This window comes from Botrytis fragariae (genome assembly GCF_013461495.1).
Source record: "Botrytis fragariae strain BVB16 chromosome Unknown tig00000112, whole genome shotgun sequence".
Taxonomy (NCBI): domain Eukaryota; kingdom Fungi; phylum Ascomycota; class Leotiomycetes; order Helotiales; family Sclerotiniaceae; genus Botrytis; species Botrytis fragariae.
The window spans coordinates 743,025-761,339 of NW_023500997.1; the positions used below are offsets into that span (position 1 = coordinate 743,025).

General features: G+C 43.3%; 8 protein-coding genes across 8 annotated transcripts; 3 read left to right on the forward strand and 5 right to left on the reverse strand.

Annotated features, from left to right (window-relative positions):
* Positions 1-10: 10 nt before the first annotated feature.
* On the forward strand, positions 11-1,748 carry Bfra_007798 (putative centromere microtubule binding protein cbf5 protein; the record flags this gene model as incomplete). The annotated part of the gene is made up of 4 exons (XM_037338166.1): positions 11-128; positions 178-334; positions 394-1,025; positions 1,210-1,748. 4 exons carry the CDS (start codon positions 11-13, stop codon positions 1,746-1,748), a joined length of 1,446 nt encoding a protein of 481 aa, XP_037190229.1.
* Positions 1,749-3,987: 2,239 nt separating this feature from the next.
* On the reverse strand, positions 3,988-5,470 carry Bfra_007799 (putative gtp-binding protein 1 protein; the record flags this gene model as incomplete). Its single annotated transcript, XM_037338167.1, has 5 exons — positions 3,988-4,573; positions 4,646-5,077; positions 5,146-5,170; positions 5,338-5,366; positions 5,442-5,470. 5 exons carry the CDS (start codon positions 5,468-5,470, stop codon positions 3,988-3,990), a joined length of 1,101 nt encoding a protein of 366 aa, XP_037190230.1.
* Positions 5,471-6,438: 968 nt separating this feature from the next.
* Positions 6,439-8,993, reverse strand: Bfra_007800 (putative nadp-dependent malic enzyme protein; the record flags this gene model as incomplete). The annotated part of the gene is made up of 9 exons (XM_037338168.1): positions 6,439-6,735; positions 6,798-6,870; positions 6,924-7,279; positions 7,328-7,616; positions 7,669-8,017; positions 8,067-8,145; positions 8,246-8,358; positions 8,448-8,551; positions 8,695-8,993. 9 exons carry the CDS (start codon positions 8,991-8,993, stop codon positions 6,439-6,441), a joined length of 1,959 nt encoding a protein of 652 aa, XP_037190231.1.
* A 751-nt stretch (positions 8,994-9,744) lies between these two features.
* Bfra_007801 (putative protein rai1 protein) lies at positions 9,745-11,371 on the reverse strand (the record flags this gene model as incomplete). Its single annotated transcript, XM_037338169.1, has 8 exons — positions 9,745-10,004; positions 10,051-10,350; positions 10,400-10,570; positions 10,625-10,731; positions 10,784-10,791; positions 10,846-10,905; positions 10,962-11,204; positions 11,261-11,371. The coding sequence occupies 8 exons, from the start codon at positions 11,369-11,371 to the stop codon at positions 9,745-9,747; spliced, it is 1,260 nt and encodes a 419-aa protein (XP_037190232.1).
* A 584-nt stretch (positions 11,372-11,955) lies between these two features.
* Positions 11,956-12,349, forward strand: Bfra_007802 (putative upf0220 domain protein; the record flags this gene model as incomplete). Its single annotated transcript, XM_037338170.1, has 1 exon — positions 11,956-12,349. The coding sequence occupies exon 1, from the start codon at positions 11,978-11,980 to the stop codon at positions 12,347-12,349; it is 372 nt and encodes a 123-aa protein (XP_037190233.1). The 5' UTR covers positions 11,956-11,977.
* A 2-nt stretch (positions 12,350-12,351) lies between these two features.
* On the forward strand, positions 12,352-12,867 carry Bfra_007803 (putative upf0220 domain protein; the record flags this gene model as incomplete). Its single annotated transcript, XM_037338171.1, has 3 exons — positions 12,352-12,478; positions 12,581-12,655; positions 12,767-12,867. The coding sequence occupies 3 exons, from the start codon at positions 12,352-12,354 to the stop codon at positions 12,865-12,867; spliced, it is 303 nt and encodes a 100-aa protein (XP_037190234.1).
* Positions 12,868-13,209: 342 nt separating this feature from the next.
* Positions 13,210-14,318, reverse strand: Bfra_007804 (putative duf410 domain-containing protein; the record flags this gene model as incomplete). The annotated part of the gene is made up of 2 exons (XM_037338172.1): positions 13,210-14,161; positions 14,275-14,318. 2 exons carry the CDS (start codon positions 14,316-14,318, stop codon positions 13,210-13,212), a joined length of 996 nt encoding a protein of 331 aa, XP_037190235.1.
* Positions 14,319-14,973: 655 nt separating this feature from the next.
* Bfra_007805 (putative transcription factor protein) lies at positions 14,974-17,200 on the reverse strand (the record flags this gene model as incomplete). The annotated part of the gene is made up of 4 exons (XM_037338173.1): positions 14,974-15,172; positions 15,225-16,105; positions 16,160-17,012; positions 17,081-17,200. The coding sequence occupies 4 exons, from the start codon at positions 17,198-17,200 to the stop codon at positions 15,164-15,166; spliced, it is 1,863 nt and encodes a 620-aa protein (XP_037190236.1). The 3' UTR covers positions 14,974-15,163.
* Between the last annotated feature and the right edge of the window lie 1,115 nt (positions 17,201-18,315).

Genomic DNA, 18,315 nt, shown 5'->3' on the forward strand with positions numbered 1-18,315 from the left:
TTTATCCAAGATGGCGCTTGTATCGACAAAGAAAGACCAAGAGGTTGATTATACAATCAAGCCGGAAGCTTTAACTCCAGCCATTGACACCAGCAGCTGGCCATTATTGTTGAAGAACTATAACAACTGTATGTGTGAAGATATTTGATCAATTGAAACATTGCTGACATCGTTTAGTACTTGTCCGCACTGGACACTTCACCCCAATTCCCAATGGCTGCACGCCGCTGAAAAGAGACCTCAAGTCCTACATCAGCTCTGGTGTCATTAACCTCGATAAACCCTCGAACCCTTCCAGTCATGAAGTCGTAGCTTGGGTTAAGCGCATGTTAAGGTATGCATTCATCGATGCGCAGATTGGCTGCGACAAAGGCTAATTGTTACAAACTTTAGAGTTGAGAAGACTGGTCACAGTGGTACCCTCGATCCAAAGGTTACCGGATGTTTGATTGTCTGTATTGATCGCGCAACGAGACTCGTAAAATCGCAACAAGGTGCAGGAAAGGAGTACGTCTGTGTTATCAGATTACACGACAAACTTCCAGGCGGAGAAGCTCAATTTGCGCGCGCCTTAGAGACCTTGACTGGTGCTCTCTTCCAGCGTCCTCCTCTCATTTCCGCTGTCAAGCGTCAACTTCGTATCCGAACAATCCACGAGAGCAAACTTTATGAATTCGATAATGACAGACATTTGGGTGTTTTCTGGGTTAGCTGCGAAGCCGGTACATATATCCGTACCCTCTGTGTCCATCTTGGATTATTGTTGGGTGTTGGTGCACACATGCAAGAGTTGAGGAGAGTACGAAGTGGTGCCATGGATGAGACCAAAGATATGGTTACTCTCCATGATGTTTTGGATGCTCAATGGATGCAAGACAATGCACGCGACGAGGCATACTTGAGAAAGGTTATTCAACCATTGGAGACCCTTCTCACTACTTACAAGAGAATTGTTGTCAAGGATAGCGCAGTCAATGCTGTCTGTTACGGTGCCAAGTTGATGATTCCTGGATTGTTGAGATACGGTATGTTTGTCGAAAAAAAAACTCTTCCCCCATTCCGCAATGATTAGACACGAGTTTCATGCACCACTCATATAGCCTTCGGGTCGTTGATGAGGAACAAACCACTTTTGAGAATGAGCAATGCGATACACTCCCATATTTCGATATTTCAACCGAGGAGAATTTACGCTAATCAATTTTACAGAGGCCGATATTGAGGTTCACGAGGAGGTCGTCCTTATGACCACCAAGGGAGAAGCTATTGCTCTCGGTATCGCACAAATGTCCACCGTTGAACTCTCATCTTGTGATCATGGTGTTGTTGCCAAGGTCAAGCGTTGTATTATGGAACGTGATCTCTACCCACGCAGATGGGGAATGGGACCAGTAGCAATCGAGAAGAAGAAGATGAAGACTGAGGGCAAGCTCGATAAATACGGAAGACCCAATGAAGCCACCCCAGCCAAGTGGAACAACGAATACAAGGATTTCAACGCCCCTCCTGAAGATGGAGCTATCGCTATCCACCCAAAACCTGAAGTAGTTGCCGCTGCTGCTTCTCCAGCACTTGCACCAACCGATGGAAACGCTGCCGAGGATGATGAAGAGAAGAGCGATAAAAAGAGAAAGAGACATGATGGAGAGACAGCCGAGGAGAAGGCTGAGAGAAAGCGCAAGAAGAAGGAGAAGAAGGCCAAGAGGGAATCAAAGAAATCCGCCGGAGGCAGTTCTGATAGCGAGTAAAGTCGAAAAGTAGAATTTTCACTTAGCTCACTGTCATGATTGGATCTCGGTATAGATTTCCTCTTTTCTTTTTTCTCTGTTTCCTTTTTTCTTACGGTGGGGATGAGAATTGGCGTTGATCAATGAATATTACTGTCTCTTTATGTGTGCAACGAATGCAGCATAGCTTTTGTATCATACTTGCAGGGGTTCTTTTTTGCAGGCAGGGTAGTTATAAAAGAATTCATTAAATAGGAAAATTGAATAAAAGTATAGTTAAAATTATATTGCATGTTACAGATTGATGCTTGGTGACATGTTGTTCTTTTGAATGTAGGCGTGTATGATGTATCAGGTCTACACGGGAAGCAAGCAGTAGCAACATAACGATTACACTGTATAGTACGCGTATCCACACGTCGTCTCCTCACCACTCGATCGTTGTATCGTCTGTACTATTGAAAATCCTATCTCACCTCTCCATCTACATAATATAAACATAGTTTACTTTTCATGACACAACATACCCTTTCAGCCCTCTTCTCTTCTCATACTTATATCAATATACGAGTTCCTTTCCCCGCGCTGCTCTCTTCCCATTCCTCTTATCGATGCAAAGCTCATCCCATCTTCATCTCCCATTGCGTTGTAAATCTGAGGAATTGGAATTCTATTGTTTGTATAAATGTCTACGTGTGTGTGGACCTAGGGAAACTTCCGGAGATAGAAATAATATTGTCTCTTCAATCTTTTTAATTCATGAGTTCCAAGTTTAAGTCATGGGTTATACACTCCTCCTGATAGATCTATACTAATACATCACATATCGATAATGGTAATGACACTGACTTTGGAAGCTCAGTGGTAGGTTTGAAATCAATATCAACACTTATACCGGTGTCTATGTCTATGTATACCATGGTTTTTATCCGCGAATATGAAAATGGAAATAAAAATGAGAACTAAGATTAGAAGTTAGAAGTTAGTTCTGTGATTCAAGGTGTTGAGGTGAGTCCTTTTCGTAAACTACGGACCAGTCTTTGGGGGTATTTGAGAATATTTATTATCATAGATGGGTATGTTATACGTATATCTGAAGGGATCGCTGGGTATCCGTTGGTGATTCGTCCATTCGTTTTGTGTTTTTCGGAATTCAGATGATGATGGTATTTGTAATTTTGTAGAACAGAATACAAGACGAGGTATAATTTCAATTCAGATGCTAATACTCCTTTACCTTCGTAAGATGTTTTTCCTTCACTTCCTTTTCTTTGCTTTGATACCAATCTTGGTTACTGAGATCTTGTACTTGATATCCATCTTGACCTCCTACTTAACCTCACACCTATAAAACATGAAAGAACAATATGAAAATCGTAACCTATCAACACATATGCAACACCCCCCACCCCCCTTCTTCCCTCTCTCCTCTTCTCCCTCCCCCTCTCAAAAACAACACAAATCAATATATTCCCTCCATCTCCTATCTCCTATCTCCCATCTCATAACTCTTCTCCCATGTCATACATAATACATCAGCAAAAGCATCACATCCCTAACATCTAGCATCTATCCAACCCCCAACCCCCAACCCCCAGAATCAAGAATCAAAACGCGTGCAAGAGTTAGTTAAGAATTAGATACCAAGAGAAAAGCAAGAAATTCAATGTTATTTTAGATACTCCATGTCAATAATTGGTAGATACAACTTACCAAGCAGAACTTGAATATCCCAGGATAGATCTCTGGATAGATCTCTGGATAGATCTCTGGATAGATCTATGTATCAAAATTCTACACGAGTAGATGATAGATAGCGATTTGAAATTCAAGATTCGATCGGAGTGGATGAATCAGCCTGGATTTTTAACATGATTCATCCAATGACTTGATCTTGAGAAGGAGGGGAGTTGTGGTGGCTTTGGTGTGATATTCTGTTGGGTGTTGAGGATGTGATATTGAGTGGGGGGGGGGGGGGTTGTGAGTATTATTGATATTGATAGTATTAAGTGAGATAATACGCATATCAATCAACTAGGGGATATAATGTTGTGAGAACAGAAACGAGCAGACTAGCATGAGCACTGCTACTTGGCAAGGAATCCAATCTTTGCTTTCCAAGTTAAATCGCACATGTTATATCTTTAGCATTTGATCGACTTACAGAATTCTATCAACATGTCACATAGCTCAGCAGAGGGACATTTCAAACACCCTCATTCATCAACTTCCTCATATATTCATTCCCTCGCAACCAACTTTAAGCCTTGAAAGCACTAACAATACTAATAACATCCTCATCCGCCACAAAATGACCCAATCCCACTCTCTGCGGCACATGTCTCGCGCTCGCACCCCAAACCAACGCATATTTAAAAGTATCCTTCAGCGTCCTATGAATCTGATCACAAACATCCTCAATCCTCGATCCACTCCTTACAATCAACGCTTCTGAGAAATCCGGATCCACTCCCTTCCTCTTTGTATAGATACGAATGAGTTTCAATTCTTCCCAGCAGCGATCAACAACATCACGAATACCCAAATCCATTTCACAGGACATGACGACGGTGTGAGGTTCCCGAGCAAGTTTGTCGAGGAAATCGAGGGAGACACTGTCGATTTTGTTGTAGACGTATAGACATTTGATGTATTTGCGATGGTCTTTCATGATTACGTCGATGAAATCGTCGACGGTGCAGTATTCGTCTCGAATGAGAACTTCACAGTTGAGAATTTTATAGTCCCGGAGAATATTGTAGATCATTTTCTGATCGATGTATTTGGGTGGTGTTTGGAAGGTGATTTTCATGCCGCCGGCGGCTTTAGGTTTGAGGTAGATGTTTCTGGATGTGTTAGCCTGTAAATCTATCACGCCATATTGCTTAGTATGGACGACGAAGTGGAAATAAACATACGGTGGTTCCCTATTCAATCTAATCCCCACAGCCTCCAATTCCGCCTCCAACAACGCTCTCTGCTCTGCCTTCTTCGTAGCATCCAAAACCATCAGGATCAAATCACTCGTCTTCGCCGCACTAATAACCTGTCTTCCTCTACCCTTTCCCTCTGCAGCCCCCTCGATAATACCCGGCAAATCCAAAATCTGAATCTCCGCTCCTCCATACTCCAACACACCAGGAATAGCCGTAAGCGTCGTAAACGAATAAGCCGCCACGACAGATTTCGTCTTGGTAATCTTGGACAAAAAGGTAGATTTTCCAACAGATGGGAAACCCACTAGGGCAATTCGCGCATCTCCGGATTTGGATACGTCGAAACCTGTACCGCCTGCTCCTCCAGCTCCCGGACCGGGCTCGAGAAGTTGGGCGCGGTAACGAGCAAGTTTTCTAGAATGTGCGGTGAGTAAGAAGACCCGTTTGTCAAGAAAAGCGGAAAAGAAAGAAAACAAACAAACCCTTTGAGAAGTCCAAGATGATATTCTAAAGCATATCATGTCAGTTGTGATCACGTGTTGCTAGTTCTTCCCAATAGCACATACCAGTCGCCTTATTTTCTATTCTCACAATTAGTACCTATTCACAAGATGCTCTCCACCTCTCCAATCATCACGTATGCACCCCAAAACCTCCAGATTCATTCAACTTACTCTGCGTCCTCCTCATCTCATCCTCAATCCTTCCACAGCATTAGTATTCTTCATCCACATCTCATCTCACCCCACAACTCCATTCCCAACACCAGAAAACTCACTCCTTGATCTTTTCCGTAATGTTAACCATCTTGACGGTTTGGGGCTCTACAAGCCAGTATAATCTGCAATATCAAAGAAGCGTGTATGAGAAGAATCCAACTTGTGATTTTTTGAGGTTCTCATTTGGGCACCCAAAAGCGGTGGGAGATGGCAGACAAGACCAATTTTTCTGAGAGCTTGTTGTCTGACAGGGCCGGGAATAATGTCCAGAAAGTGTTCTTATTCCCAGTCGATGTAAAATTTAACAATTTTGTCCCTAAAATGCGAGATGTAAATTACAAAAATGAACAATTTTTCAGATATGCAACAAAACTATTTCTACCGATGTTGACCCGCCACACACGTGATTACCCCTCCTTGCAAGAGAGACTTGGGAGCTTCTGAATAGATTATGAATAAATGACACTTGAGTATCTTCATTCATTCAACTCTTTTGATTAACTCAATTCTTTTCATTAATTTGTTTGCAGAATTAATGATCAGGGTAGACCAATTTCATTTTCGTCTTGCGACATTTGAGGTAAGCTTTTTCTTTCAATCTATCAATTTTATCTTCTCATCTATCCATTAACTAGAGTTTCTTTACTCTTCCCTTTTTCCTCCATCAAAGCCATCCATCCATTATTGATTTACCATCACCCCTTTAAAACAGGAGTTCCAGCGACCCATTATAGCCAAAGAAAACGAAAGAAATGCAAAACCATCGCTTAGCTACGCCATGCCATTATGCAATCAATCAATCAATCAATCAATCAACCAATCTATAACCGTCTTCGCATCGACACCCTCCTCTCCCTCCTATCAACTCTTTCCACATCTCTTCCATCACTCCTCTCGATATCCCCCAAGACTCCCTGTTCCAGCATCCCCCACCTAGGAACCCATCTGCACCAACCCCACCAAGACCAAGCCCCCTGGCCTGTAAGCGCCGTCACAAAATTAGTTACGACAGAGCCCTCATTTATCTTCATAGCTTCCCTTCTATCATGGAGAAAACTAAAGCAATGATTTAGGCGTCGACTTCTTCTGTCCTACAGTCGATTTCAAGCCCGAGGTTTGGATAGCTAATGTTGGATCATACATTCTTCCTCTAATCCACTCATCCAGTTGCTCATCATTCATACCACGAATAGCAGGTTCACGATCGAAGTTGAATTGTTGGGCTGCGCGGATTACTTGACGAGCAACAATGACGCTTACTTCGCGAATGCGGTTGAGTTCAGGATAGAGACGACCAGCGGAAATTTCGGAAGGTGTGAGAGAGGTGCTGAGGGCTTCGGCCGAGGCGTAGATCTGTGGGATTATTGGTTAGTTATTTTGGAATTAATAAGAAACGTCAGGCAGATTGAACGTACCATCTCTTGATTGATGCATGAGGCTTTGCATAGAATTGATCCGAGTCCGATACCAGGGAATACATACATATTGCTAGAATATCATTAGATTTCAAACACAGCAATACGGCACACGGGAATACTTACTTTCCTTGTCCAGCAGAATATGTTTTGCCATCCTGAACATAATCTGGGAATGGGCTTCCGCTAGCAAACAAAGCTCTACAATCGGTCCATTTCATAGCTTCCTCAAATGTACATTCAGCTTGACTGGAAGGATTAGACAGTGGAAAGATGATCGGATTCTGATTCAATTGGGCCATTTTTCTGACAATAGACTCATCGAAGATTCCTCGGATAGTGGATAATCCCATCAAGATTGTAGGCTTAACATATTCAACCACTTCTGGAAGAGTTTTGTATTGTTTTCCCTCATTGTCATCACGGGCAAAGTAGACTTTGTGGTCAGCCAACTTATCACCTCTATCGGTCGTGATCAGACCCTAGAGAAATTAGCTTTTGATTCCAAGCAAGAATGGCAGAGTGTATACCTTGGTATCAACAAACCAAAAGCAACGACGAGCCTCATCTTCAGTCAATCCCTCTTTTCGGAAGAATTCCACAATTTGTTGAGCAACACCTACACCAGCACTACCTGCACCCATGAAAACAGCTCTCTGGTCTTTGACAGGAATACCTGTTCGACGTAAAGCATTAATGATACCTGCTAAAATGACCGCGCCAGTACCTTGAATATCATCATTGAAACAAGGATACCTGTTTTGGTATTTTGCGAGAGATGGGAAAGGATTCTTGAAATCCTCATATTGAACAATGATCCTGTTCATGAATTAGTCAATTGTTCTGTCCGCCGGAATCATTTGAAGCATACCCAGGCCACATCTTGTTTAAAGCCACCATCAACTCCTCCATGAACTCAGCTTCTTCTTTGGTAGAAACTCTCTTCATACGGTTTCCCATATATAATGGATCTTTAAGAAACTTTTCATTGTTGGTACCAAGATCCAGGGTAATTGGTAAGGTCTTGGAAGGATGAATACCAGCACAACCGGTATATAATGCCAATTTACCAACTGGAATACCCATACCATTAACACCCAGATCACCCAAACCAAGAATGCGAGAACCGTCAGTAACAACCGTCATCTCAACTTCTGAATGACGCCAATTGCCGAGGACTTCTTCTAGATTTCCTCGATCATGGTAGGAGAGATATAAACCTAATTCTGTCAGTTTTTGACGTTGGAGTTTGGGCAGGATAGAAAATACCTTCGGGTTGTTGATAGATCTCTGACCATCTCAAACATGCTTCTCCAACCGTTGGTGTATATATCAAAGGCGTGATGTCCTACACACAATTGTCAGTGCCAATTTCAATCATTTTACTTGTATCTCATTCCCTCACCCCCTCCCCCCCTCACCCCCATAACATCAAAATAAAAACATACCGTCAAGTTCTCCTGCACCAATCGATAAAACAAATGCACATTATTATTTCTCAGATTACTGAGATACATATACTTTTCAATAGGAGACTTCTTGGCGTTTAATTGTTGAAGACCTTGTATCAAATCAGCATATTCTCTCCACAGAGACCACCCACCCTCTAGAATGGAGAACCAGATTAAGTTGATCCTCAAAAAGACTCACATCTTGTCGTCTGAAGCTTATGACTTTCTACATTAGGAGGAACGAGACCTAATGTTTTATTCTTTCTTCTCATTTCTATTGAATGCGAGGTATCGGGATATATACTATACGTATTCCATTGTTAGTATATTTCTTTCGTCATTGATATACCTACTAGGTATGTATAACCATCAAAACATCTCAAGTCCAACCTTCCCACCCAACTCCCTTCACAAAAACAAAAAGGAGAAAGAAGCTCGTGACTCACGGATGATTGAATTTGTTCATATTGACAATATTCTCCTGCGAATATCTCCGATCCAAAGTCGCAGTATTCGTCGCTGTAGAATCAACAATTGATTTATAGGATCTAGGTGTCTTCGTATTCAAGTGATGATTCGCAATCTCATCCAAATCTCGCACGTCTTCACCCTCTGGTTTTGTAGCCGCTCCGGAAGCTGTCGATTGGGAACGATTCATAATCATGGGGAAGGAGCATAGCCTTGTTCCACGGGTATGGCTATGGCTCAGAGTCTGAACCCTGGAAAATCGTAAGCCTCGGTACATTTCGTCCCTTTACCTAGGTATATTTGGTTCCAGATTTACAGAGTAATAAGAAATGATTGGAGTTTTCCTTGAGGATATCTTTGATAGGATGAGAAATGAATGGATTGGGTTATAGGGAAAAGGTCGAATTTCAACAAAATTGGCAGAAAAAAGTATGTATCGTAGGAAATTGAGATTTTGGGCAATAAGACGTGAATTGAGTGGGTCAATCGTGTGTATACGGGACAGAAAAGTCGATTTTTATGTCACTTTCCCTTCTCGCTCATCAACCCAAAACCTCAGCTTAAGCCATATCGGAAGGTTGAGGAAGGAACGACATGAAAATCTTCTGATATCAAATGCTCTTTTTCTTTTTCTGATTTCTTTTTTATCCAATATTACATATTCAAGTACATATATGCTTAAGTACCCAATCAAAATCTAATTATACCTTTACATTCTTCACCGGATTCCCTAGTCTTGTATTTTTTTGAGGGGAAGTCCGGGGATGAACATCATGTCATCCCAACAGAACTACTTTCGAGTATCGAGGGAGGCGCACGATGGTGTCAGAACATGTCAGAACAATGCAAGCCGTGTCTCAGCGTCCGAAGAAAAAGATTATCTTTACCTTTCTCTTCTGATCTTCGCTTTCTTCCATTCTGTTGAGTGTGCCGTGTCCGAGCTTTTAATGCATTTTGGGCGTATCCGAGGTCGGAGCTATTGCTTGCTGCTAGGTGATTATTCACTGCTGCATCAACCCGTTAACTCGTCAACTCATAGGTATATCAGCTAGAGCGGCTTGAGGTGCATCTCCCGCAGTGACATTCAGACCGTTCATCTGCACTCTGCTGTTCTCGGCATGAGAATTGAGGACCGTTTGTTGATTAAGTGTATTTCGCCATTCGACAAATTCATCAGATAGTATGCCACCATGTCCCTTTTCTTCAACCTTGAATACCTCAATGGCCATGGATTTTTCTCTCCTTCGAATCTTCCACACACCATCACCGATAATAGTTGCTTTCAAGACTGTCTTTGTTAGCCATGACAAGAATGAACAATGGATCCGACTTACATTGGAGAATCTGATTTGCGAAGTTGATACACATATCTCCATCCCATGAATTATTTCCTCCTCTCTTGACCATTCCAGGTATTTGGGCCGTGTTGATTCTTTCGACGCTTTGAAGAATTCCATCAGGACTTCGTTTCCCGACTATGATATGAGGAACTCCAAGCAAAAATGATTGGAGCCAGAATTTCAGAAGCTTTTTCTCAAAATTCTGCTCATCTCCTCTATGTCTAGGAGTCACGCTTGTTTTTAACTCAAGCCATTCCGTAGACTTTCCATCCTCAGACTTTGATCCCTTGTATACTGGACTCTTGTTAGATACGAATCATCAGGCTATAAGCTGTAAACATACTCCCGTCAACTTCTCCACCAATAACCAAAGCATTACTTCCAATTTTTGTTTTCACAATGGAACAATATTGAGCATGGTTATTGACAATCTCACTATCTCGATTTTCGATGTAATCTCGAGACGTTTCCGGCCACGGAGTGGGCATAAGACATAAAGTTTCGAACTTATATCCTATCTAAAGTCAATGAAGGTTACGAACATCCATCCAAGATACCTCAGACCTACCCCAAAAACTCATCATATCTCCAGAAGGTCTTCCTGGTTGAGGTCGCTGTCGTGCATCTTGTCTAGCTCTGGTCATGACTTTATATTGGTGATCTTCCTCGACAAAGCTATACAAGTCAGCTTGGTGCCCACACGACAATAGTTTATCACCAAGCATACATTGTCCCCTTCACCTCGATTAGTCCCGAAAATCTGAAACCCGTACCCATTACTCAACTCACCTCAAAACACGTGGCATTCATCTGGAACCCATCTCTAGAGTCAAACAAACTCGCAATAATCTATATCCGTTCTCATTAGTGTTTTCCTTGCTTATTTCTCCTAAATATAGACGAACTTTGGTCATCATCCCCCTCCACGTAATAATATCTGCCTCGATCTTGACATTTGTCGTTTTCTCTTTCTCCATTAATGCCCTCAATAAAGATTCCAGATGCTCATCCTTTGAATCATCATGTTTACGGAATGTTTCAAATCCGCGATTCAGATCCGTCCCTATATCAGGCGGATAATACCAGCGAATCGAAGAATCATCTAAATGAAACTCGTGATTATCATCATAAGAAAAATGGGCAATTTCCTGTTCTATTCGTTAGTCCAAAAAAGAGAATTGGTGGTTGATGAGGAACGATATACCTGTGGTCTGGAAATTGCAGTATTGCCAGCATCACGAGTTCTCTCAAATTGATTTAAAGGGAGAGTATTAAATACATGGACTTGAGGATGTGTTTGATTATTAGTATTCATGATGAAGTGATAATCTAGGTCTGGTGGTTGATAACGTTTTAATAGGAAGTTAGATGACCTATGAATATAGAAATTCCACGAATAAGAAGACTCGAGAAATCAGAAATCGTGATGTTAACAATTACTAGGTAGGTTGTCAGGTGCTGGCTCGAAAGAGAATACGTCTAGACATTAAAATCGCTTGAGACAAGGCAATCAATGTGGCAAGGCCAAAAAGTGTACCTAGGAGCCTAGGTAGCTAGCTCTATAGAGTAGATGGGATGGTTTCGTCTGATTTGTCTAGATGATCCCTGTTCATGCTCGTTCCCCGCTAATGCAATATTTACAGCCTTACAACAATCCAATGTTTACCCATAGCTCTTGGTTCTGTGAGATTCATATGCGACAAGTGGTTACTGGGAAATTTGGTTATTACAGTACAATACCAGCATCCATAAATATACTCTTCTAAATATTGATATACGTTCTGTACCTTTGTCATTCCTTCAATTGGTTCTCTCTACTTCTGCACAACCAAATCCGCATCCGAAAACAAACCAAGACTTCCCCAAACCTACGAACCTACAGACGATTCATAGACCTAGGAACCAATTCACATCATCCAACATGCCCGAACGCCGCAATCCCACCAGCGCCAATGCTCCCATCCGCCCCTCCGTCCGACGCAATCTCTTTCCCTCCCATCTCCGCACCTCTCACACCGCATCCTCCACCACTCCTTCCCACTCCTACTCTCACACCACCCCCACCAACCCCGCCCCTCGCATCCTATCCCATCTCTCCCCCGTCGTCCAACCACTTCCTCAACTAGTACATCTGCCGAAACTCTTCGTCTGGACCACGCATCTACATTTCCTTCCCATTCCTCACACTCCAACGATCGCGATGCCAATTTCCATTCTTTCCCTCATAATGGACATGAAAGAAATGGAAGTCGGAACAATAGTACCCTGTCGTTCGATGGCACGACGGATATAGTAATGCGGGATAAAAATGGCGATTTTGACATTGGGAGTATGATGTTGGGAGGGGGAATAGATCCGGGAGGGGATTTATCATTTGGGGCTGATGATGAGGATATGGTTGGAGTTGAGGGAGAGGAAGAGAGTGAGTTTTTCTTTTTCTTTAGGTTTCTAGGAGAAGAAAGTGAAAGGAGGAGAGGGAAAGGCCTTTTTATGGAGAGAAATGCTAATGCAACCTCTGAAATAGGAGAAAGACAACGCCTAAATGATTCGATAAAACATCATCAACGAGATCGCAATCGTGCGCCGAGTGAACCCGCTGGTTAGTACGATTCTTGCCTAATATGTACTTCTTTGTACACTGGGTCCCACCAAATTCATACATAAAATCAGTATTGGAACTGCGCAAGGATGATACTAAAAAGATATCTAGAATTACTAGAAGCAGTACGGAATAGTCTACGCGCGAAGACGGCTGCCTTGTCAGATGATAATTGGATGTTTGAATCGGAAAATGAAGGGGTTGTTCGATAAGCGTGGTTAAATTCTGCAGAACTCATGCTCGTAACAGAGATGCGATACAAATCTGCAAATAAGAGCATAGCAGCGACTTGTATTGGATATGTCATGCAGTAAACTGCGGGACTGACACGCTTGTAATACTTGAGGTATAGACAAATATGTTCAAAATGGCGTAAAGTTTAGACGGATGCATGGAATGGGAATTGGGATACCCAGGGTTGGTCCTTCAAATTGCGGTAGTTTTACGGAGTATTGGTATTGGTATCTATCTTTTTTCCTTCTTTGGAGTTGAGCAACTGTAGTTTGAGACCATCAATCACCCATTACTCCCCCATTCAACGTAAAGCCTCTGCTCTAATCAAGGCCCTCAGCCACTGGTGCGCTCCCCGACTGTCCAATCCTCCTAGCCTGCGGTTGCTGTGCTCCACCCCCCATCCCACCCCCAAACATGCTCCCCATCATATCCAACAATGGATTTCCCTGTCTCGGTCTCTGAATGCCAAAATACATTTCTCCCACGCCCGTCAACGCCTCCTCCCACATCTCCCCAGCTTCCTTCATCTGTCCCGCATATTTCTTCATCAACTGTTTGAAATCCAACGAATTTCCCTTCTGCACCGCTACCAACAACAATCCCAGAAAATTCAACAAAGGAATCGAAGGATAAATCTTAATATCCTCATTCGCGCCCCCCAATTCCTGCACCGTCAACCCCGCATTCGCCTCTCGCAAACGGGTCGTAAAAATCCCCAAACTCTTGCGCGCATCCCGCACATTCCCAACCAGTAGATAGGGCAACACAGCTCGACTCGCATACAGCGCCGCAGTATGACTATCATCCTCAAGATACCATTCATATTCCATCTTGGCCAGCACTTCCGCGGAATCCTTCGTGCCGAGTATTAAATGTCGTTCCGCATCATATACTTCTCCTTCCTCTGCAAGCAAACTTCCTATCACATGATGCAACTCCGGATCGCCGGCTGGATACGCAGAGGTTTTGCAACTCCACGCGATGGTTTCGGTGATGAAGCGCTTGCGACTTGGTTCCTCTGGGGAAAAGGCACGCAGGAGGGTGAAGAGTCGGCCTTTGGATGAGGAATCGCAGGTTAGGGATGAAGTGTTGTAGACTTCGAGGAGGAAGAGAGCGAGATCGCCGCCGGAACCGCCTTGAGCGGCTTGGAGCAGGGAGAGCGAAACGGAATAGAGAATGTCGGCTGCGGCGGGGTAGTTTTGGGATTTGATGTAGCGGGAGGCGACGACGCGGGTTTGTTGGTGCGCTTCGTAGTAGGTGCCTTCTGCAGTTCTGTGGGAGTGGTTAGTAGTGTGAGAGGAATGATGTTGGGTGAGGTGAGGTGAGGTGAGAGGGAAGAAGGGGAGTGGGTAAGAGGAAGGGAGCGAGGAGTTATGAATTCTTACTTTTCTTGCAAACGCGCAATGATCTTATCGATCTTTGCAGACATTATGCCGGTATGGAAAGTATCTCAGGACCTGCACGTAATTTGTAAGAAGTTTCCGATGTTAGATTGAAGTTCTGCGTGGTGCGTTTTGTTCTGCGACGAGGTGGTTAAAGTAGCACAAGCTTGAGAGGTGGTGGGATGAGATTCAAAGCTCGGAAGTTATTAAGCTGTGACGTGGTGGCGCGGCCGCTGCAGGGAAATTTATTATAGTGAGCCTTGAACCAAGTGGTAACAGAATGACAGTTTGATTGATTGAAAATCTGGGGGTATAAAACAGTTCATGATTTTAAACTAGTCTTTACATTTGTTTAGCGGATTTAAAAAATGGAGGCAGGAACGGGAGTTTTAAGCTCAAGGTTAGCTGTTCTTTTTACTTCTGTGTTTGCGATGAATGTGCTCTTGGTGAGCTGAACTCCTTTACACTGAACTTGAAGCTCGCCGAGAGTAGACCTACAAGAACATCACCAAAATGATTAAGCTACCTTGTAGACCTGCTCAAGGACTCAAAGAAATACTACCGATCCGATCAGATTTAATATTTTGACATCGTATCAATATGTATCGAGAACAATCTGATGGTACACTCCATTCACAACTTTACTAGGATTTCATTCAATATATACAAATCATCACAGTCAAAAAAGCTTCAGAAAAATTAGACAGATAAATAGTAAACTTGCTAATTCGAAAAAGCCAACGTATCATATGAAAATTTGGACATTTCGTCAATTTCTGAAGGTCGTAATTTCATTCCTGTCATTTATCACCTAATGAATATTGTGAAATTGTATCCCACTCAGATTGCCTTTCCCCCAGAGAGATAGATTCTCAGAATTATGAATGCGCAATTAGTAACGCTAGATTTCTGTTAGTATATTTCTGCCTTGAAAGCTAATGAAATGTACTTACAGGAGGAACTGGTGGACCTCCACCTGGTCTGTATTGTTGTTGACCAGGATAAGCACCACCTGGAGGAGGAGCGCCATATTGACCTTGTTGTTGAGGAGGGTATTGGCCCTGTTGTTGAGGAGGATATTGGCCTTGTTGTGGAGGATATCCACCAGGTTGTTGTCCATAGCCTTGAGGAGGGCCTGGAGGAGGGGCGTAACCCTGTTGTGGTTGTCCATATTGACCGCCGGGTGGTGGAGGACGGCTTCCTTGTTCATCCTTGGTGTCGTAGGAGGAATCAATGGCACCGACCAAAAGCTTCAATAACCACAAATCGGGAGTCAAGTCTGTTCCTGGGTTGGTTCGGGCCATTTCATCTTGTTCGGCTTCGAAGTTGGATGTACAATCGATCAAATCTCCGATGGTTCTGTCGTCATCGAGTTTCTTCAAGAATTCAGTAGCCTGCTTGTCATTGCCGACTTGTGCGAATTGATAAGAAATGGCTTGTTTTCCATATGGAGTACGTGCGAGCTCGGCTGAGGAGTTCTTCACAAGTTGGAAAACATCATCTTGGTTATCTGGTTGACCATCGGTGATAACGATAACCAAAACTGGCTTTTGAAGTGAGTTGGATCTGACCTTGCTCATGATCAATGGCTCTACAACCTTGTTTCTAAGTTGTGCACCCAATGGAGTCAAACCCTTGAATTGGACACGTTTGACAAGTTCCTCAACTTCTGGCTCAGATCGAATGTGGTTTCCTTGTACATCACTGTTGATGAAGCGCACCTCGATTCCATCGGCATCGAATAGAGATCCGGCGTATGCAGCTCTTCCTAATACGAGCTTCATGTCATCAATACGGGAACCATTCTCCTGGAAAATCATAGAACCACTGTCATCTTCACGGAGTCAGTATTTTATTGTATGTCGCTCAATTTTTTTGGTGAACATACCAACGAAGAGAATAATGTCGAATAAAGCAAGCTTTACAATATCAGCACCCAATTCCTTGGGTACGTTCCAGGTTTGGCAGAGTTGATCAATTTTTTGAGGAGCAACGGCGCAGATCTGATCGAGAATTTGAGGGTTTCTGAAGAAATTACCCAAGTTCTTCTCTCGGATAGTGTCCTCAAGAGATTGCTTAACCGCTTGTGGTGGAATAGAGCTTCCACCTGGAACGTAACCCAAAGGTCCGGCGCGAGGTGGAGCTCCTCCTTGTGGTGGTGGTGGGCCACCAGGGTAGGCTTGATATTGCTGACCTATTTGAGATTGTGTTAGTGGGTTTCCAGCACTTTGTCCATATTGCGAAGGAGGAGGAAATGATTGCGTTGGTGTGGGAGGCTGATCTCGTGGGTTCGATGGATATGGTTGATATGGCTGCTGACGTTGCTGTTGATAGGGCTGATTCGATTGATATTGCTGCGGAGGAGGTTGTGATTGACCATATTGACCATATTGTTGGTACTGTTGGGGAGGTGGGGGCTGCCCATATGGTGGGTTATACTGATTGTACTGTTGCTGTTGCTGTGGTGGAGGCGGAGGTGGAGGATGCCCATATGACTGAGGATGGGGCGACGTTGGAGGTTGCCCATAAGGAGACGATGGAGGTTGCCCGTAAGGAGACGCTGGAGGTTGTCCGTAGGGTGAAGGCTGTCCGCCATACGGAGATGGCGGAGGCTGACCATAAGGAGATGGGGACGGTTGACCATACGATGGATATTGCGGATTGGGGGATGGGGATGGATGCACAGGTGAAGAAATCTGACCTTGCTGACCTTGACCATACTGTGGTTGACCGCCAGTTGGCTAAATTAAATTAGCAAACATTCATTTACAAACAGACATTGGGGATTTGCAAGAAGGAGTAAACATACATATGGTGGCTGACCAGCTTGAAGAGCTGGAGGAGCTCCTCCTTGTGCCTGCTGTGCAGCTGCCATCTTAGAAGCTAGCTGTCCCCCCGGATACGCATTAGTATTTGGTCTTCCGTACATCTTGATTTATGTGTATATGAAGACTTTAAAAGCTTACCCCCATTCTTTCGAAGTAAGATTTTAATAGTCTTTTGTAGTTTGGTTTTTTGGAGGGTGTTCGTAAACAAAAGGATTCTCAAGTAGTTTATGTAGGTAGACTATGAAAGATCTAATTAAAGGTCCTCGTGGATGTTTGAATAATGGAAAAAAGTAAACCGTGGCGGGCGTAGCTTAATATGATGATGGTGGGGTGATGATCTAATGAATTGCCTGTTGATGACGAACGCAGGGATTCACAGCCTTGCAACACGCTCTAACTATCTACGAAGGACTAAAGTGAATTAAAACGGACCATTCACAACTATTTCGTCAAATATTTATCCAAGGTAAAGGTATGAACTCTTGGGGCTTGGCATATTTTGAGACTTTTGACCTCTCATAAGGCGTTTAGTTGCCTTTGCCGTGCTGACCTTGCTTTGAGCATGCTTGCCACATGCTTGGTCGAAAGAGGCTATGCTACATTTGTACCTTGCACTGGTGTAAAACTTACAATTACATACGTGATGCAATACAAGTACGTAGATAGACATATCTGTAGGTTATTATACGAGACACCGTATTCGCTGCCTCTAATCGTATGCAGAAAATTTAGATGTAAATAAACACTTGAGCTTCGTACACCGACGGTCGGATGATCACGGCAACAAAGATATGGTTCAGGGGTTAAGAGGGGTCGATATGCTGCACTAGCGTAGATGCCGAGCTAATAGTGGAGTTTAGTAAACGTTTAGGCTTCGTTTCTATGCCGACTATTGCGAAAGACTCCAGTGAAATATATTGACCTAATCAAATGATAATTATCTGCTTCGCTGTCTTCTTCAATATAACTCCATGAGATAGAGTCGTACGAATTTGCTCATATCATTCTTCCAATTTTGAAACGTGCTCGGCGAAGTTAATGTTGTATAGCTACGACACATGAAATTGTGAGAGCTACCCCTCCATAAGCAGTGTAACAATGCAGCACAGCCCAATATTGACCCTGTGGAAAGCCTGTCGTATCAAAATGCGATAAGGCCATTTGCGAACTTGACCAACGGGAGACTACACTCAACAGCCGCAGTACTTGATCGAAA